Genomic DNA, 22,166 nt, shown 5'->3' on the forward strand with positions numbered 1-22,166 from the left:
GGTTCACGAATTGCTGAAGTCTGGCTTGGAGAATTTTGAGCATTACTTTATTAGCGTGTGAGATGAATGCAATTGTGCAGTAGTTTGAGCATTTTTTGACATTGTCTTTCTTTGGGATTGGAATGAAAACTGACCTTTTCCAGTCCTGTTAAGGATTCATAAATAGTCTATATACACATGCATCTGATTATAACAGGCTGAATTATGGGAAAGACAACCTGTTGTTATGTAACTTGCAATTGGCAATCAAAGCTGTCAGCCCACGCCCACTTAAATTAATAGTAAAAGCCAGGTCTTTAACAACCACCCCCACCCCACCCCCACCTCATCACTCTGGTGCCAGTACGTCCTTTGGCTTGGCCCACCTCTCACTCGACATTCTCTTTCTGTTCTTTCTGCTCTTTCTATTCTTTCTTCAGTAAACTTGTTTCAGCAACGGGTAAGATCTCAGTTTCTTCTTTGTGTCTTTACCAAGGCCCACCGAGGGAGGATCCTCTTCGATCTCCCCACATCCATGAACAGAAGCTTCCTTAGGTTGAGTAACTTGTCCAAGATTACACAGTAGCAGAACTGAAACCCGATCCTGAGACAAAAACTTAGGCTTTCTGATCACATGATACAAGGGTCTCTTGCTGCTTCGTTTTTCTGCACCCCATTCTCAGAGTCCAGACATTTCTCAGATTCCCTTCTTGTTTTCTTTCTGGTATGAGATACCTTTAGATCTTTAGAGTAGGTGAGTTTGGAGGTGAACAGAGGAAATAGGGGCATCGTTTTTATATGAGGCCAAGTGTTCGTCGCTCAGTTGTGTCTGAATCTTTGTGACCCCATGAACTGCAGCCCATCAGGCTCCTCTGTCCATGGAATTCTCTAGGCAAGAATACTGGAGGGAGTTGCCATTCCCTTCTCCAGGGGACCTTCCCAACCCATGGATCGAACCTGGGTCTCCCGAGTTGCAGGCACATTCTTTATCATCTGAGCCACCTGGGAAGGCCCATATGAGGCCAAAGAATACCACAAATGTAGCAGGAAAGAACAAATCTAACTCCATGTTAGCTCTGCTCCTTTTTCCTTTAACCTTTGTGCTCTGTTGGCTGTGCTTAGTCATGCTGGCTCTGCACCTTCTGTAAAAGTATGTTGCCTAGAGCCTGAAATATACGAGATATCCCATTCTCAGGGCACTGATCTTTAAGAGTCCATTCATATAGAGATAAAAAATAGCAAAACAGAGAATAACATCTGTCTTGTTAGAGGTTTTCAGGAACATTGTCACCTGACCAACCTGGACAGTTGCAAAAACAAAGAATTCTGACACCAAGAAGTTTGCCATAACTGACCACTCCCTCCCTTACCTTGCTTTGCGGAAACACTCCTGGGGTTTTGGAGTTTGGGGGCATGAGCCACCTGTCTCCTGGGCCCTGCAATAAATGTTTCCCTGCTCCAAGCTCTGACATTTTGTGTTGCTTGGACTCACTGTGTGTCAGGCACATGGATTTGCATTCAGTAACAGGAACACACCTGTTGGGTTTACCATTCATTGGAGGGAGGATGAAAACACATCATAAGGGACAACACAGTGTCTCAGCAGAACTATATTAGAATATTACAGGATTTGGGCTTTGATTGGGTGACTTAGGGAGGGTCTAAGGAAGCGAGGATTTGTTCTAGGTTATAAGCTATCAGAAAGTGAGGTCGATTCTATCACTGAGTAAAGAACTATTTGTCATGTGTTCAGCAAAAGATGGGAAATTTTCCTGTTTTGTGAGTTGCACACTGACCTTGTTCGTGTCGGTTTGTAGACAAAATTATGAAGTGGCCTTCTTTTGCCTCATTTTATCGTGGTCTCAGAGCAATACTGTCTGAGCTTCATATTCTGTAAAATTGTTTAAGTCCAACAGAAAACAAAATAGCCTGGCTGTGAGTTTCATATCAGTTCTGGACATCAGGAAATGCTTTTGTCTTTCTCAGTATGGATCAGGAAGTTTTTGGAATGTTTCACTGCAACTTTACATGAAGCTCAAAAACTCAATTTTTCGAAGATAAAAATAATTGGCATAGGTTCAGTTCAGTTCAGTCGCTCAGCCATGTCTGACTCTTTGCGACCCCATGGACTGCAGCATGCCAGGCCTCCCTGTCCATCACCAATTCCTGGAGTTTACTCAAACTCATGTCCGTCCAGTCGGTGATGCCATCCAGCCATCTCATCCTCTGTCGTCCCCTTCTCCTGCCTTCAATCTTTCCAACCATCAGGATCTTTTCCAATGAGTCCGTTCTTCACATCAGGTGGCCAAAGTATTGGAGTTTCAGCTTCAACATCAATCCTTCCTATGAATATTCAGAATTGATTTCCTTTAGGATTGACTGGTTGGATTTCCTTGCAGTCCAGGGAACTCTCAAGAGTCTTCTCCAACACCACAGTTCAAAAGCATCAATTCTTTGGTGCTCAGCCTTCTTTATGGTCCACTCTCAAATCCATATATGACTACTGGAAAAACACAGCTTTGACTAGATGAACCTTTGTTGGGAAAGTATTGTCTCTGCTTTTTAATATGCTATCTAGTTTGGTCATAGCTTTTCTTCCAAGGAGCAAGTATCTTTTAACTTCATGGCTGCAGTCACCATCTTCAGTGCTTTTGGAGCCAAAGAAAATAAAGTCTGTCACTGTTTCCATTGTTTCCCCATCTGTTTGCCATGAAGTGATGGGACCAAATGCTATGATCTTAGTTTTTTGAATGCTGAGTTTTAAGCCAGCTTTTTCATGCTCCTCTTTCACTTTCATCAAGATGCTCTTTAGTTCATCCTTTCTGCCATAAGGGTGGTGTCATCTGAATATCTGAGGTTATTGATATTTCTCCCTGCAACCTTGATGCCAGCTTGTGCTTCATCCAGCCCAGCATTTCGCATGAGGTACTCTGCATATAGGTTAAATAAGCAGGGTGACAATGTACAGCCTTGATGTACTCCTTTCCCAATTTGGAACCAGTCTGTTGTTCCATGTCCAGTTCTTTTTTTTTTTTTCGCCACGCTGCAGAGCTGCGCGCCCCCCATGTCCAGTTCTAACTGTTGCTTCTTGTCCTGCATACAGATTTCTCAGGCAGGTAAGGTGGTCTGGTATTTAAGAATTTTCCATCTCTTTAAGAATTTCCATAGTTTGTTGTGATCCACAAAGTCAAAGGCTTTGGCGTAATCAATAAAGCAGAAGTAGATGTTTTTCTGGAACTCTTTTGCTTTTTCCATGATTCAACAGATGTTGGCATTTGATGTCTGGTTTCTCCGCCTTTTCTAAATCCACCTTGAACATCTGGAAGTTCTTGGTTCACATATTGTTGAAGCATAGTTTGGAGAATTTTGAGCATTACTTTGCTAGCGTGTGAGATGAATGCAATTGTGTGGTAGTTGGAACATCCTTTGGCATTGCCTTTCTTTGCAATTGAAATGAAAACCTTTTCCAGTCCTGTGCCTACTGCTGAGTTTTCCAAATTTGCTGGCATATTGAATGCAGCACTTTCACAGCATCATCTTTTAGCTCAACTGGAATCCCATCACCTCCATTAGCTCTGTTCGTAGTGATGCTTCTTAAGGTCCCCTTGACTTCACATTCCAGGATATTTGGCTCTAGGTGAGTGATCACACCATCATGGTCATCTGGGTCACGAAGATCTTTTTTGTATAGTTCTTCTGTGTATTCTTGCCACCTTTTCTTAATATCTTCTGCTTCTGTTAGGTCCATACCATTTCTGTCCTTTTTTGTGTCCATCTTTGCATGAAATGTTCCCTTGGAATTTCTGATTTTCTTGAAGAAATCTCTAGTCTTTCCCATTCTATTGTTTTCCTCTATTTTTTGCATTGATCACTGAGGAAGGCTTTCTTATCTCTCCTTGCTATTCTTTGGAACTCTGCATTCAAATGGAGATATCTTTCATTTTCTCCTTTGCCTTTAGCTTCTCTTCTTTTCACAACTATTTGTAAGGCCTCCTCAGACAATCATTTTGCCTTTTTGCATTTCTTTTCCTTGGGGATGGTCTTAATCATTGCCTCCTGTATAATGTCAGGAACCTCCGTCCACAGTTCTTCAGGCACTCTGTCTATCAGATCTAATATCTTGAATCTATTTGTCACTTTCACTGTATAATCGTAAGGGATTTGATTTAGGTCACACCTGAATGGTTTAGTGGTTTTCCCTACTTTCCTTAATTTAAGGCTGAATTTGGCAATAAGAAGTTCATGATTGGAGCCACAGTCAGCTCCAAGTCTTTTTTTTGCTGACTGTATAGAGCTTCTTCATCTTTGGCTGCAAAGAATATAATCAATCTGGTTTCAGTGTTGACCATCTGGTGATGTCCATGTGTAGAGTCATCTCTTTTGTTGTTGGAAGAGGGTGTTTGCTATGACCGGGGCATTCTCTTGGAAAACTCAGTTAGCCTTTGCCCTGTTCATTTTGTACTCCAAGGCCAAATTTGCCTGTTTCTCCAATTATCTCTTGACTTCCCACTTTTGCATTCCAGTCCCCTACGATGAAAAGGACATCTTTTTGGGGTGTTAGTTCTAGAAGGTCTTGTAGGTCTTCATACAACCATTCAACTTCAGCTTTTTTGACATTATTGGTTGGGGCAAAACAGTGGATTATTGTGGTACTGAATGGTTTGCCTTGGAAATGAACAGAGATCATTCTGTTGTTTTTGTGATTACATCCAAGTAGTGCATTTCAGACTCTTGTTGATTATGATGACTACTCCATGTCTTCTAAGGGATTCTTGCTCACAATAGTAGATACAATATAGTTACAGAAAAATCAATGAATAGAAAAGAAAACCTTGTAACAGACGGGTAAATTAGATGGAAGTCAAATGTGGACTACCTAATTTAGAACCCACTTAAACCATGTATTTCTGTTTCCCATCAAATTCCAAACCTTCTAAGTTGAATAAATCAACTATAAAGGGAAAACAAGTGGCTTTAAAACAACAACAAACCAAATTCAAATTCTTGTTTCTAAGGAGAAAGACTTGAAAGGCTCAGAGGGAATTTGGGGCATCAAGTAATTCATATAAAACACAATTTTGATGAGCTAAGTGTAAATGAATCAGAAACATATGGATTACATTTCTTTTAAACATGGGTTTACAAATTAAGGGAAAAAGTGGTTGGTGAAACTCTTTCTGGTTTTGCCCAAACCCTAAATGTTCAAGAAACAGCTTGAGATGTTCCATGAACCCAAATGTGGCAATATTCAACCATTCCTGCTGTAAACTATTGTGCAAGCTGACAGTTTTGATTTTTATGCCAAGCATGGGACTTTTTGAAGTCTTCTCTTTTTCAGAAGCATCCATCCTATTTTCTTATGTAATTAGGGGTTTCTGTTCAAGAAAACAGAAGTAATGCACACACACATGTGAAAATTAGGCCCTTGGTTCTCCATTAAGGACTAGATTTCAAATCTGGGTTTATTTTCGGATATATTCAACCTACTTATTGATATTTTGTTTTCCTGAGGGGTTACTTAGGTTGTTCAAAGAGTCACATATGTATCTCTGGATGTGAGTTTCTTAAAGTACTTGTTCACAAATGGCCTTAAATATGGGCTGTGAAAGAACTGACATCTTGTCACTTCATGGTGCTCCCTTCGTGGTGAAGAGCAGCAAAGGCAAGACTCCAATACTGAATGAAGACAGCTCTGTTTGCAAGAGATTCCCCAGTCTAAGCAAGTGGAAACCCACAGGCCACCCCTGTGAATTATTTTTGTGCAACATGAAATTTAACTTCACAACTAGTGTCTCATATTCTGATATCTTGGACCTGAAAAACTAACATAGAAATCATCTTCTGTGGCCCATATCTGTCTTGCTTCAATTTGGCCATCTCAAGATGTAAAATGTGGATAATTCTAGGACCTCCCTCAAACTCCCCTTGAAAGGATTAATCCTTTTAAGTCTGTAAAAACTCAGCATGGTGCCTGGCACATAGTAGGTACACAAAACACATTGGTGATTCTGATGTCCATTGTTAACAAGTTCTACTCATCTCTCTTCTTTGTGTCTCACTGGTGGGAGAATAATAGAGAATAAGGATAACACACTTTTATGAGAAAAATGTCTCAATTTAGGCGCCTATCTAGCCTTGCCAACTGACTGCAAATGACTACAAAGCATATGCTAATGTAAAGTGACATCAAAGATGGTTTCTTCCTGGATATGCTAAAAAGCACAAGCACCCTCAATGGTGGCCAAACAAAAAGAAATGTGAATGGCTTATAAAAATCACAAAAGCAGCAGCCTCATTCCCATTCATCTCCCATAGCTTATGCCCCTGCCCTTTGCACCTGTCCCAGTGGTGACTCAACCGGGGCTCCATGGGAGCTAGGATGGGGCCAGGACAAAACCCTCAGGGGACATCTCCTTGCCTTTTAATGCGAGCTGAAAATCCAGAAATTCAGCCTCTGCCTGCCATAAGTCAACAGATTAGTAGTGTTGATGGCAATGATGAACGTGTACCCAGTGAGCCAATCTTAGATTATCTGTTTTTCTTATCTACTGCCCTTGTTTCCAAGCTGTATTGTTTATGAAGATCATCAAAAGGGAGAGAGGGGGTAGGAGGAATGGAGTTTTCAAAACTGTGATTTATGGTGGAAATTAGTTGTGTCATTTAGCCATCTGGTCAGTGGTTCCCCTATGTCTTAGGGCAGCATTCAAGTTCACCTGTAAGTTTATTACTCACTATTCCTTATTTGAGTCAAACAAATTTATTTCTCACTATTTCTTCTCACATGCTGTGGACTCTAAAATTAATTCCATTTTGTCATGTCTTAAAAAAAATGATTGTTATATTATGATTTATACTTTTCATTATAAATTAAATATTTCGTAATACAGTCTCAAACTAACCAACGAATACACACATTAGGTTATACCTTTTGGTCTCCAGCCATCCTCCCGACCCAGGGATCAAATCCGTAACTCCTGCATTGTAGGCGGCTTCTTTACAGTCTGAACTACCAGGGAAAGCCCCCCCAAAACCAACTCTTTGGGACCCTATAGACTGTAGCCCACCAGGCTCCTCTGTTCATGGGATTTCCCAGGCAAGAATACTGGAGTGGGTTGCCATTGCCTTCTCCAGGGAATTTTCCCAACCCAGGGATCAAACCTGTGTCTCTCTCGTTGGCAGGCAGAATCTTTACCACTGAACCACCTGGGGAGCCCTTGATACCTTTATTATAATGCAAATAAAATCTGAATCATGTACGTATTTGTTGCTAAGTTACTTCAGTCGTGTCTGATTCTTTGTGACCCTATGGACCGTAGCCTGCCAGGTTCCTCTGTCCCTGGGATTCTCCAGGCTAGAATACTGGAGTGGGTTGCCATGCGCTCCTCCAGGGGATGTTCCTGACCCCAGGGATTGAACCCACATCTCTTATGTCTCCTGAATTGGCAAGCAGGTTCTTTACCACTAGTGCTACTTGGAAAGTGCTTGAAAGTGAAAGTGAAAGTGAAGTCGCTCAGTCGTGTCTGACTCTTTGTGACCCTGTGGACTGTAACCTACCAGGCTCCACCATCCATGGGATTCTCCAGGCAAGAATACTGGAGTGGGTTGCCATTTCCTTCTCCAGGGGATCTTGCCGACCCAGGGATTGAACCCGGGTCTCCCACCTTGCAGGCAGACGCTTTAACCTCTGAGCCACCAGTGCTTAGTATGCTGCAAATCGAGTCTGAATCAAGTACTTGTTTAAAATGCTTTGAAGTCCTCTTCATTGCTTTTCAGACAATGCAAATTCTGATTTGCAAATGCCTCTGGTCTCTGATCCCTGGCCTCCTAACCTCATTCCCTATCTGTGTATACATGACCTCCCTCAGAAAGCCTAATATGTTGTAACATTTATTGTGCCTGAGTCTTTGAATATGCTGGTTCTTCTGGTTCGACACCCCTCTGTTCTTCCTTCCATCTCCTTCTTCACCTTCAGATCTTCAGTAGCTATAACTAACTCTCTGAAACCATTTCTGGTAGTTCCCACATCACAGTGTTTAATCATATATATTACAATTGCCTGTTTGACACCCCCAGAAGGCTCTAAGCTCCTTAAGGACAAAGACAGAGTTGTCCTGTTTATGGCTGTAGCCCCATTGTGAGTTAGTAAATATTTACTGAATGAATTATAGCCCTTATTACACCTGGGTTTCTGCTCATCGCAAAGCTCCTTGAGGATAAATTTGTCATTTTATTTTCTATGTACCTTAGCTCTATCAACCTGGAGATGGTTAATTTTCCTCTTTCTTCTTTAATTTGGCCAAACAGTTTGAAGGGAATGAAGAAAATCTGGAGAAAGGGCTTTGGTCTTAGGAGGCAGGAAGGATTTAGATCAGTTGAAAGTATGAGTTTGAGAATACAGAAGGGATGAGCACATACTTAGGTAATAGGTGGGAGAAAATGACCTTGCCTTTAAGGTAAGGCTACTTAAATGTAATGAAAGTGGGAAATACACTTTGAGTTTCCTAAAAAAAAAAAAAAAAAGAAATCTATTCTGAGATGCTTTATTTTGGAAGCCAAATTTTAAGTTTTGGAACTCCACATTGGCTTTTAAGCTGCTTTGAAAACTCTTTTATCTCTAAAATCAGTTTGGATTTGAGTTGATTAAAGTTTTGTCCCTATTTTCTGCCCCTCGGCACTGTGGAACAACACTAGTTTCTTTTTCCTGATTCCAAGGCCCATGTGGTGGTTCTGAACATTCCTGGGCTGGGCAGGGCTAATCAGCCCAGGTGCTGTGGATTCCAACTGTCCAGCACCTGGTAAATCAAGTTGGTTTTTTTTTTTTTTTTTTGCCCTGTAGCTCTTTATGTATGGAATTAATCTCTCTTACAGTTAAGGCACCCTGGTTGCTGTGCCATAGAGGGACACAGATACAAGGCAGCAAGTAGAAATGGAAACTGATGAATTCCCTCTGTTGGGCCAACAGGTATGCACAGTAGGAATTAGGAGAACATTTTACCGCATCAGCCAGCATCTGCTGCTGGAGGAGAAGCTGCTGTTTCTGCTCCATGATCTGCCTCTGTAGAGTCTGTTTCTTTCCCATCAATTGCTGATTCAACAGTGATTGCTGGGAGTTCATGTAACCACTTCCAGTGTTTGGATTTGAGCAGGGGTTGGGACTTGGACTGGGGCCCGCGTTCTGGCCTACCACAGAGTGTTGATCCTGAAAAAGAGAAAGGGAGGGGGAGCGGAAAGCTACTGTGAATTAAAAGAAAAAAAAGTCACGCCAAGATCATAAGCTTAGATTCCAAACATTTTTCAGCTTGTTAAGATCAAACAAGGTTAATGGGTTGGAGATCAGAGAATCACTTTTTAAATGTAGGAGAAATAATTGCATGTCACAGCAGCCAAAGCAGCTGGGTTAATGACATTAGGGAACTGGAAAAGCTCTCATATGACTCTGATGGTGGAACCTCCACATTCCAGAAGGTGTTTATGGAACCTCAAAGAAAATTATCGTAAAAACATACGGCAAACCTCTCAATTGCTCAGGAACAAACACATCATAAAGTAACAAGTTCTTCCTTTTCCCTAAAGTTAGCCCCTACCATGGCTGATCCTGCAATAAAAATAATTTCAATTCATGTATTTAAATGTTGAATAACCATTTTGGACAGAAGGGGCCTAGCTTTCTGTGATAAGGAGAACCTGTGAGTTTCTATTTCACAAACACTGAAACTTGTTAGGGGTTTCACCTTTCAGGGGTTTGTTTCCCCGGTGGCTCAGATGAGAAAGAACCTGCCTGCAATGCAGGAGACCCAGGTTCACTCCCTGGGTTGGGAAGATCCCCTGGAGGAGAGCATGGCAACCCATTCCAGTATTCTTGCCTGGAGAATTTCATGGGTAGAGGAATCTGGAGGGTTAATGTCCAGATTTGTTAATTTTCCTCCCTGATCAATAAGACAGGAACTGCAGCACATTAAATGAAAAGAACACCACTGACAATTAGAAGTTATTGGTCAAAGACTTACAGTTGTATATTAAATAGTATAGGTGAACTGCCATTCTGATTTGAGGTATCTATCAATCTTTCGGCATTGACAGGTCAGGACATTGCAGGGCACAAAGCTAAACCCAGCCAGAGATTTTACTAATTCCCAAAGGTCTGTGTGTATAGGATTGAGCTGTACACTGTTGGGGTTACCAGAAAACTAGAAAACATAGTCCTCATTTTGGAGAACTTACCAGGAAGAAATGACATGTTCACACATCAAATACAAGAAAATAGAAACTCAAGTTTTAGATAAATGATACAAGTACTAAATCAAAGGATCTGCCTTGCTCCAGAAACTCTGAGGCTGCAGATCAGATACCTACTCAGGGGATTCTAATGCTCATGGGTCCAGGGAATGCTCTTGGAGAAACACTAGATATATGGGAGCAATAAAATTCAACTTTCATTCCCACCTGGACTGTGTGAGGTTACAAGAGATTAAAAAGATAAAGCAGCTCCCATGATGTCTGATGAGTGGTAAGCAATAGGTAATCCGTGTGTGGACTTGCCTTCTCTTTCTTTAGTTATCTGTTGAGCTTAAAAAAAAAAAAAAAAAAAAAGCCACCAGTCCAAAACCTGGGTATGTGGTCTTGCTTTAGTAATCCCTGGGGATACAGAGTTCACCAACTGCCTCAAAGGCAAAGGGATACAAAATAATTCTAAAATGACTATGCACTAAGGTTTGTTACAGGCCAGTCACTGTGCTTATGGAGCTTCCCAAGTGGCTCAGTGGTAAAGAATTTGCCTGCCAATGCAGGAGACCTGGGTTCAATCCCTGGGTTGGAAAGATCCCCTGGAAAAGGAAATGGTAACCCACTCCACTATCCTTGCCTGGGAAATCCCATAGACAGAGGAGCCTGAGGGGCTACAGTCCAAGGGGTCACAAAGAGTCCAACACAACTGAACATGAGCACGTATGCACTGTGCTTAGTGGCTTACGTGTATGGCTTAGCTGGCTTAATGGCTTAGGTGATTTATTTCAATTCATCCTCCTCACAGAACAATGAGCAAAACTAGTATTTTCATCCTAATTTTACATATAAGAAATCTGCCTCTGAGAGATCACTAGCTTTAAGTAGCTGAGGAATATTCAGTCAGGCCTGCCTGACTCCAGAAATCCAGTTCTCAATCACTATACTGTCTTTTAGTTGAGACAGGAAGAGCTAGAGCTTCATACTCTGGGCCAAGCCATCTCTCTGGGCAGCAAACGTGTGTTGAGCATTCCTTTCAGGGGTTACTCTCAATCAGGCACCTGGAAAAGGCATGTTTTGGGGAAAAAGGCGGAGATGGGGGGACTGGAAGCAGGTGGTCCTCCTCACCAGTTCATGAAAAATAATTAGAGTCAGCTCTGAGGTAGGAAAAAGCTATGACAAACCTAGACAGCATATTAAAAAATAGAGACATCACTTTGCCAACAAAGGTCTGTATAGTCAAAGCTATGGTCTTTCCAGTAGTCATGTATGGATGCAAGAGTTGGAACATAAAGAAGGTTGAGTGTCAAAGAACTGGATGCTTTCAAATTGTGTTGCTGGAGAAAACTCTTGAGAGTCCTTTGGACAGCAAGGAGATCAAACCAGTCAATCCTACAGGAAATCACTTTCCTTGAATATTCACTGGAAAGACTGACGCTCAAGCTGAAGCTCCAATACTTTGGCCATGTGATGTGAAGAACCGACTCACTGGAAAAGACCCTGATGCTGGGAAAGATTGAGGGCAGGAGAAGAAGAGGGCAACAAAGGATGATATGGTTGGATGGCATCACTGACTCAATGGACAAGTATTTGAGCAAATTCCAGGAGATGGCGAAGAACAGGGAAGCCTGGGATGCTGCAGTCCATGGGGTCGCAAGGAATCAGACATGACTGAGTGACTAGGCGACAACTGGAGTAGGAACATCCCCTGAGCAGCTTAAAGGAACGGAACTATTCCTAACACATTTGTGCCCAATGTTCAGTCAGAGCTCTCAGCCTTAAATCTATTATGACTTTTGGGAAAGATTGTCCTGCAAGCCACCAAGACTCTCCCTTGGAGTGTGCATCTCTCGTGTAGATTGGGGGTTCAGCTTAGGGTCATACTACTTTGTTCTTTGCTGTGCTGTTTTTATCATCCAATTTAACAGAGCAATCAGTATACATTTACTCTGTACTATGTCTTAATTTCCTTGTATAAAATGAAGGTAATTATATTTATGACCTAAGATTAAGCTGGATGAAATTTAGAACAGTTCTAGGCACTAGACAAATTGTAGCAATTAATATTTTTCTTATTTCCCTATCTCTGTATTTGTGCAGAGCAGAGATATTTTAGAAACTGTTGCTTTTGTGAAGGAGCTTGTGCTGTACGCGCACTTGGACTGCACGTGTGTTATGTTCAGCGCCCATCATTTTAAAAACACTGAGAGGGCTTCGTGCTCTGCAGGTGACCACAGTCTCCGCTATTCCTTATTTTATTACTTGCGCCGTTTCCCCCTCCTTTCTATTAGTTATCCAGCCCATGTGCGCATTTGAAGTTAAAATCTCTGGCTTTATATTTTAAAGAAGACATACAGATGGCCAACAGGCACATGGAAAGATGCTCAACATCCCTCATTAGTCAGTTCAGTTCAGTTCAGTTCAGTCGCTCAGTTGTGTCCGACTCTGCAACCCCATGAATCGCGGCACACCAGGCCTCCCTATCCATCACCAACTCCCGGAGTTCACTCAGACTCATATCCATTGAGTCGGTGATGCCATCCAGCCATCTCATCCTCTGTCGTCCCCTTCTCCTCCTGCCCTCAATCTCTCCCAGCATCAGAGTCTTTTCCAATGAGTCAACTCCTTGCATGAGGTGGCTAAAGTACTGGAGTTTCAGCTTGAGCATCATTCCTTCCAAAGAACACCCAGGGCTGATCTCCAAGTCTATGCCCCAACCAGTAACGCTGAAGAAGCTGACGTTGAACGGTTCTATGAAGACCTACAAGACCTTTTAGAACTAACAGCCCAAAAAGATGTCCTTTTCATTATAGGGGACTAGAATGCAAAAATAGGAAGTCAAGAAACACCTGGAGTAACAGGCAAATTTGGCCTTGGAATGCGGAATGAAGCAGGGCAAAGACTAATAAAGTTTTGCCAAGAAAACACACTGGTCATAGCAAACACCCTCTTCCAACAACACAAGAGAAGACTCTACACATGGACATCACCAGATGGTCAACACCAAAATCAGATTGATTATATTCTTTGTAGCCAAAGATGGAGAAGCTCTATACAGTCAACAAAAACAAGACTGGGAGCTGACTGTGGCTCAGATCATGAACTCCTTATTGCCAAATTCAGACTTAAATTGAAGAAAGTAGGGAAAACCACTAGACCATTCAGGTATGACCTAAATCAAATCCCTCATTATTAGAGAAATCAAAACTATACTGTGGTATCACCTCACACCAGTCAGAAAGACCATCATCAAAAAATCTACTAACAATAAATGGGAGAGGGTGCGGAGGAAAGGGAATCTTCCTACACTGTTGATGGGAATGTACACTGGTGCAGCCCCTGGGGAAAACAGTTCTTAAAAAGCTAAAGATAGAGTTACCATTGATCTGGAAGAGATGAAAATTCTATTTTGATGGGTGATTTTAATAATTTTATTTAGCAAATATGATTAAGTATCTATTATGATTCAGGTACTATGTTAAATGTAAATTGTACAAAGAAGAATGACCTAATTTATTGTGTATTGATTGGAAGTTAATTTTTTTACAAATCCATGAAATTAAAGGGAAATTAATATAATTAAATGACTGTTGGCTGTATTGGTAAGTGGAATGTGAAAGTAAAGAGAACTTATTGTTGTTGATTTCAGCATTATACTCCATGAAAACTGTTTTAGCAGAAACGTTAAATTTTAAAAAATAATTTGAAAAGATACATGCACCCCAATATTCATAGTGGCACTATTTACAATAGCCAAGACATGGAAATAGCCTCCATGTCCATCAATACTTATATGGATAAAGAAGATGTGGTGTACACGTGTGCACGTGTGCTATGTAGCTGCAGTCATGTCCAACTCTTTGCAACACTATGGACTGTAGCCCATCAGATTCCTCTGTCCATGGAATTCTCTAGGCAAGAATACTCAAGTGCCATGCCCTCCTCCGGGGATCTTTCTGACTCAGGGATCAAAGTGGCATCGCCTGTGGCTCCTGCATTGCAAGTGGATTCTTTCCTGCTGAGCCACCTGGGAAACCTATGCATGCATATATGCACACACACACACACACACACACACACACACACACACACACACACACACACTGGAATATTACTTAGCCATAAAAAAGAATAAAATTATGCCATCTAGGCAACATGGATAGACCTAGAGATTATCATACTAAGTGAAGTAAATCAGACACAGACAAATATATGATATACTTATATGTGGAATCTAAAAAATTGATACAAATGAACTTATTTACAAAACAGAAACACATTCTCAGCCATAGAAAAAAAAACTTATAGTTACCAAAGGGGACAGGAGTATGGAGAAAGAGACAAATTAGAAATTCGGGATTAGCAGACACTACTATACATAAAAGAGATAAACAACAAGGTCTTACTATAGTATAGGAAACTATAATCATTGTCTTGTAATGAATTATAATGGTTTCTATAATATTTTGTATATATATACATAAAACTGAATATGTATGTACATAAAACTGAATATATATATATAAATGTGTGTGTGTGTGTGTGTGTGTGTGTGTATGTCTGTGTTAGTTGCTCAGTTGTGCCTAACTCTTTTCGACCACCATGGACTACAGTCTGCCAGACTATTCTGTCCATGGAATTCTCCAGGCAAGAGTACTGGAGTGTGTTGCCATTCCCATCTCCAGGGGATCTTCCTGACCCAGGGACCGAACCTGCAGGCAGATTCTTTACCATCTGAGCACCAGGGAAGCCCATATGTGTACATATGGGTTTATATATATAAATTATGTGTATATAAACTGAATCACTTTGCTGTACACCGGAAACAAACACAACATTGTAAATCAACTATAGTTCAATTAAAAAAAGATCTCTGGGGACTTCCCTGGTGGTCTGGTGGTTAAGATGCCAAAGTCCCAATGCAGGGAGCATTGATGAACTATCTCATGTGCTGCACAGCATGGCCAAAAAAAAAAAAAAAAATCTCTGGCTTACATTTTATCTGGGAATCTATGATACATACATTACAAACACCACATATATACTGAAACTTACTGCAGTAAAAAGTAATGTATAACAATTTGCATGAAGTGATATGATACTACTGTTTTAGGATTAAAGTCCAGATCTCCTCATGCCCAGTCTTGTCACCTGTGCATCCATCCATCCATCCATTAACGAATTTGATGAATTTTACTGAGTCTCTCCTATGTGCTAGGCAGTCTTCTATGTTCTGAAGATTAAGAATGCATTTAGGGGAAAAACAGAGAGAAAGAAAAGTGGTGGACCGAATGCTTGATGTTGGCAGAATTGGTGATCACCATCAAAATAATTTCCAGTGAAATCTGGAAAACCACCCTCTGCTAAGATTTATAAAAGATCTGCATGCCAAGAAAATGTAACTCTGTTTCTTTCTCTCTCTAATCAAACAGATGGACTATGCCAAATTTAGTTTCATTCCTTTACAATACTAAAAGATATAAAAACAAGGATAAGCTCTCTTTTGGAATTTTGTAGATTTTTAAACCTTGTAGTCTCTAGCCCATGGGCCTTACCATGTATTCTACCAGACACATTCTTTCTGCTCATGATGGAAGTAATATTTGGCTGCCGCTACATTTTTTTGCCCTTATGTTAGCTATGAAACACAAAACACCTCCTTACACAGGCTTGCTGTCATTGCCAAGATGTTGTGCAAACTTTAGTACATAAAATATTTTGAAAGAAAAATATGCTCCCATCCGTTGGCTTAGATTTCCATACTCAGTTTCACTCTTTGCCTTACACTCAGCCCATGAAGAACCTGACTTAATAGAAACCACGTGTTTCTCCTTCAACGCTCATTTTCTCCTCAAAAGCTTGAAGACCGTGGTAAAAGGGCACAATCTCAGCCTGTATGTGACAGTGTGTGTGAGTGTGTGTGTGACTGTGAATGAATTAAGCTATTTCTATTAATGTTGTCTTTTATATGCTAGAAAACTTATTTTCTAGAGAGAGACTAGTGCAAACTATGAACTTGAATGATCTTTCATTTTGTGTGTTTTTTTCCTGTTTTTCCAATAAATTATGGTGTTTGATGCTAACTTAGCAAACAGGCTTCTGATCTGACCCTCCTGGGATTTAATATAAATTCACATTTAATATGCACTTCCAGTTTTCCACATCTGATTGTGTGTGTGTATGTGTCTGTGATATGTATTCAAGATTTTGAATTTCTTTTACTTCATTGGCTAAGCAACTGAGTTAGGGTTGTATGCCAAGTACTTAAATATGGTTAAAGATTCTGAATTTTTATTTTAGTCCGCACAGGACTGCTAGACCAATGAAAGCATTTCTGTATCTTTTTGATAAAATTCTGCCCATAATCAAGCTATATTTTTAGAATTGTTCTCTTCCACTACTCTTATTCATTCAACAGATATTTGTTGAACATCTATTGTGCATCATGCATCTTTTAGGCCTTGGGGATCAGAAACCACTCAGCTGGTTGAAAACCCTGAAGTTTGTCTATGCTTCCAAGTTTTCCAGCTGGACTATGGATGGGAGCTTTATCTTCCAGAATGGGCTCAAGGATGTTGGGAGATCAGGTATATGATGACCAAACCTTTCAGCTGAATAGATCAAAACATGCTCACAAGTGAGCGGCAGCGTGTAAGGTTGATTTATGTTTATAGGAAACTGGATACATATTTTAATGTATGGAAAATAGGGCAAATGAATACTTTCCAAATGTGTTTACTTTATTGACTTCAGATCTTATCCATGGATCAGCATGAGAAGCACTAACTCGACAAGATCACAAACTACGTCAATGAAATCTGGCAGAAGATTAAAGAAACACCTGAACTCTTCTAAATGAGACCCTCTTTTCCCTAGAGGACAAATTACCTGTCCTTATTATCACCTAAGGACTTCCCTGGTGGCTCATTGGTAAAGAATCTCCTGCAGTGCAGGAGATGCAGGAGACTTGGGTTCGATCTCTTGGTTGGAAAGACCTTCTCGAGAAGGGCATGGCAACCCACTCCAGTATTTTTACCTGGAGTAAGATCATGGCATCTGGTCCCATCACTTCATGGGAAATAGATGGGGAAACAGTGGAAACAGTGTCAGACTTTATTTTTGCGGGGCACCAAAATCACTGCAGATGGTGATTGCAGCCATGAAATTAAAAGACGCTCATTCCTTGGAAGAAAAGTTATGACCAACCTAGATTGCATATTCAAAAGCAGAGACATCACTTTGCCAACTAAGGTCCGTCTAGTCAAGGCTATGGTTTTTCCCGTGGTCATGTATGGATGTGAGAGTTGGACTGTGAAGAAGGCTGAGCACCGAAGAATTGATGCTTTTGAACAGTGTGTTGGAGAAGACTCTTGAGAGTCCCTTGGACTGCAAGGAGACCCAACCAGTTCATTCTAAAGGAGATCAGTCCTGGCTGTTCTTTGGAAAGAATGATGCTAAAGCTGAAACTCCAGTACTTTGGCCTCATGCGAAGAGTTGAGTCATTGGAAAAGACTCTGATGCTGGGAGGGATTGCGGGCAGGAGGAGAAGGGGACGACAGAGAATGAGATGGCTGGATGGCATCACCAACTCGATGGACATGAGTTTGAGTGAACTCCGGGAGCTGGTGGACAGGGAGGCCTGGGGAGCTGCGATTCATGGGGTCGCAAAGAGTCAGACACGACTGAGCTATTGAACTGAACTGAACTGATGCCATGGAAAGAGGAGCCTGGAGGGTCGCAAAGAGTCAGACACGACTGAAACGATTGAGCACGCATGCACGCCTTATCACCTGTTTCTCTTTGAAATATTTTTAAGTCCTTTTGAAAAAAATGTCCAAATTAAAAATTAGAAGCAAACCCCACTGTTTTAGTCCTAACAGCTAATTCACAGTACCCTCTTCTTTACAATTTTCAGGCATAAAATAATTAAAGGAAGAGTATGTATGCGGGAAACCCCGCAAACCTCAGTAACAGACACGAGAGTATAGACTTGGCCCCAGGTCTGACTTTGATAAAATGGCTCTGTATGTCACGGTCAATATGTGAGAGATCTTTTTAAAGATCTTTAAAAAAAAAATGTTAGCTAATAAAAATGCCAGAATTTCCTCTTTCATTTGAAAGGCATGCAGGGGTTCTGTGAAGCACGATTGACTTCAGCAAAAGGTAGAATGGGGTCCAATTAGACATGTCCTAAAGCAGCAAACAAAAATATCCTTGGTTGTATTGAAGTACATTGAAAAATTAAGACTCATTGAATTCAGTCAGCTTTACTGTTAAAGCAGTTTTGTGGGCTGAACAGTGACATAATTAGTTTCACAAAGCAAGCAGTTATCAGACAATCATTGTTCTCTTAATATTAAAAAAAAAACTAATAATCTGGGCATCTGGGTAAAATGAGCTCTCTGTTTCTCTTAACTTATTTTGGAAGGGGAGTATATAATGGTTTTTTTTCCCCACAAAAATGAAGTAATGTAAGTTACTTAGGATCCATGAGAGTGTTTTGGCGTGGAATGACTGCCCTTTCTTTTTCTTGGCTCCTAGAGCGAAGCATCTGCAATTTGCAAAGCAAATTCAAGATAAAGTACCCAGCTGGGCAAGTTTGTACAGTAGATCTCACAAACTGGTTTGCTGTTTCAATCAATCTCTTTCCCTCCCTTGTCTCTTTCCCTCCCTTGTCTCTTTCCCTCTCCTTGTTTCCCTGTCTCCGTGAACTAACAGCTCAACTGTTCCTCCAGGCTATATTCATCTTCTGAGCTATCTAACTTATGAAGCGATTTATTTATCTCTATGCCTGAGAAACAAGCTGCCTTAACTGTTTCAGATTCCCGACAAGACCTCAGGCCCACTTAAGCTATTTATTTGGGGGCATGGAGGGTGAGGTGGCTGCGAGTGGCTAAAATAAATGAAAAGTTATTGTTTGACACAACAACAACAGTAACAATGATAACAGAACAAAGATCAGGAAGTCATCCAGGAAACAACCTTTAAACAGAAAGACTGAAGGGGTAGAACACTGCTGTCTTTGGGTTTCCAATCATTTATTTCAAGGGTCATTAATCTATGACATGATCAGTCAGATTCAACTCGCTACCTTTTTTGGTAAATAAAATTTTACTGGAACATAGCCATACACATTCAGTTATATATTGTCTGCAGCTGGTTCCACACTGTGACAGAGTTGAATAGTTGTGACAGAGGCCTTATGACCCACAAGCCTAAAATATTTGCTATCTGGCCCTCTATGGAAAAAATGTGCTGACCTTTGCTCTATTTGGCTGTACTATCCAAGTCATGCTAAGTATTTTGGTCTTTTACATTAAACTGATAAAATGCCTTAGAGAAAAGTACCCAGCAATTTTGGTAGGAACAGGCAAGTTGGGAATTAGGAAATATCTATCATGAGGTCACCAACTCATAGCATCACTGACTCAATGGACATGACTTTGAGCAAACTCTGGGAGATGGTGAAGGAGGGGAAGCCTGGTGTGTTTCAGTCCATGGGGTTGCAAAGAGTCGGACACAACTTAGCAACTGAATGAGAAAAACAACAATCACAAGATCTGTTTACAATAGCCCTCCATTCCACCCACCATTATAAACAGTGGAAACTGAAAAGAAACCTACAGATCAACCATCCAACTGCATTTTACAGTTGAAGACACTGTCCAGAAAGGTTAAGGAACTGACTTATAACAAAGTTACAAAACCCAATGAAAAGATGAAAAACCATATCCAAATCCAGGAAAATACATTAAGGAGAAATGAATGGCATAAAGTCTATTTGCTTGAGAGAATGATAGCTTGTCGGATACAACTAGCTCGCTGGGGGTTAGGGGAATGGGTCGGGAGATGTTGAAAGGTAGAATATGGAAACACAGAAGGATTTATTTCAATTAATGTTTTTCTTTATCCTTTGGAACTCTGAACAGTAACTGCTTTTCTCTTCTATTTGATGGGGCATTTTTCTTTGCTTTGCTCAGAACCTTCTTTCCCACCCCTCAGGGAAACCCTGATCACATGTTTACAATCTGTTTGGTTCAAATGATTAGAATGAGTTTGTGGTTACTGTAGAGTTCATTCTTCAGATGTTACCTAATTTTTAAGTCACCCGAACACTGTGTCTATTCTTAGCCTCTGGGGTGGACATTTACTTTGGGTTGGCACAGAAGAACAGTTCCATGAGCGAGGAAGCAGCATTTAGGTGGGAGAGTGGCCAGGAACAAAACGTCAGCAGGTCAGGATGGAGTGGGAAGCGTTTGGTAACTCGGGAAGAAATGAGAACGTTTTCTTAAAAGAGAAACTCTTCAACTTCAGAAGGGCTCTTTGTGGCAGACCTGAAATTTCTTCTCTGTAACTTAGCTTTTCGCTTGCTCCCCCTAGAGCAGTGGTTTCAAACTTCTCTTTGGATAACAGCGTCTGTTGAGGATTTCACAAAGCTGTGGATTCGGTCTCTACTGTCCTCCCCTCAAGTACACACACAGTCAACAATTTTATTTATAATTTCAGGGCACTTACAAATCTTTAAAACATCCACAGACCATCCAGAGACCTCAGGTTGAGCACTCTACCTTCCATCCCTCAAAGGTTGGTATTTAGGAAAGAAGAGAAATGATTTCCCCCTTGGATACATTCTCTACACTGCAAGGCTGGGTTAAAACCATTCATGGATCCTCCCTGCCTTTGGAATCAATCCTAACTCTCCCAAATAGTAGAGAAGTAAGTCCTTCTAAGATCTGGCCTCTGTATCTTTCCTCCCATTTCATCTCTCAACATGCCCTTTATTTACTTTATACCATAATGATATTAAACCACTCGAAATCCTCCAGTATCCCAGACCTCTTTCTCCTCTCCACAATTTTCTACATGCTCACATCCTTTCTGCCTGGGAGGCTCTTTCTGTGTCCTTCGCTACCAAGTAAACACTCACTCATTGCAGGCTCAGCGCAGATGTCTTTTTTCAGGGACTCTTCTCTGACTTCCCAAGGCTGTGCCGTGCCCTCTTCCATGCTCCCCTAACAGCTGGTACTGATCCATTAGGTAGCATTTCTCACCCTGTATCACAATCACTTGTTTGCTTATATCTAGCTCCCATTATAAATGCTTAGAATTATAAATGTCCATCACGACATTCCCAGGGTACAGTGGACTCTGTGCATGTTTTTGTATAAATAAATACTTGAAAAAATGAAGCTGTTGCAAAGTAGCAAATGAGGACAGAACTTGCTGTCAGACAAGTGGGATGAAAATGCTGGCTCTTTTCAAAGGCCACTGGAAAGCCAGTGTAGAAGAGAAGGCAAAGGTGGAGTGAAGTTGTTAAATCCAGTGTTGCTTTAGTGGGTGTGCCGCCTGAGACGGGCCCAGGGCATAAAGGATGTGTGAGGAAGGAAAAGAGCTAGTGGTGAGTGACGATGGAGGTTTTGATGATGGTGATGATGACAATGACAATTACTGCCTCTGTGTTGTTAGGCGGGAGGAAGGCTCACTGATGAAATACGATTTCTACTGACAGTTACCAGTTTTGAAAGCGATATACCAGGGCATGCGTTGCAGGTGTGACATTTATTACCTCTTTACTTTCCACATTAATTCTGTTTTAATTATAATTCCGACTTTAAAGTGGAGGAGACAGGCTAAGAAATTTGATTCTTTTTTTAACACGTATGCCTTGAAAATGCAAAATACTTTGAAGGCTTAATAAAACAAGGTAAAAGGCAAAAATCTAAAAAAAAAACCCCACTGTCCTAAAAGCAATTTGAGTGGATAGGCAGCAATGGTGAAATAGTCGTTCTGGGATCAAACAAAACTAGGTTCAAATCCCAACTCCATTTTTTTCCAAAGTTGTATGTGAGTTCTAATACCTCAAAAGGTGGTGGTTAAGAACAAATGACATAAAGTAAAAAACAAAACAAAACAAAAAGAACAAATGACATAAAGTAAACGAAGGGCTTCATATAGCAGCAGATGTG

General features: G+C 40.9%; 1 protein-coding gene across 1 annotated transcript in view; it reads right to left on the bottom strand.

Moving 5' to 3' along the window:
• MAML2 (mastermind like transcriptional coactivator 2) overlaps positions 1-22,166 on the bottom strand; it is a 410,293-nt gene that overhangs the window by 16,495 nt on the left and 371,632 nt on the right. The window contains 1 exon segment of the mRNA XM_018059873.1: positions 8,975-9,178. Coding sequence (XP_017915362.1) covers positions 8,975-9,178 — 204 coding nt within the window.

Source organism: Capra hircus, chromosome 15 (genome assembly GCF_001704415.2).
Source record: "Capra hircus breed San Clemente chromosome 15, ASM170441v1, whole genome shotgun sequence".
NCBI classification, from domain to species: Eukaryota; Metazoa; Chordata; class Mammalia; order Artiodactyla; family Bovidae; genus Capra; species Capra hircus.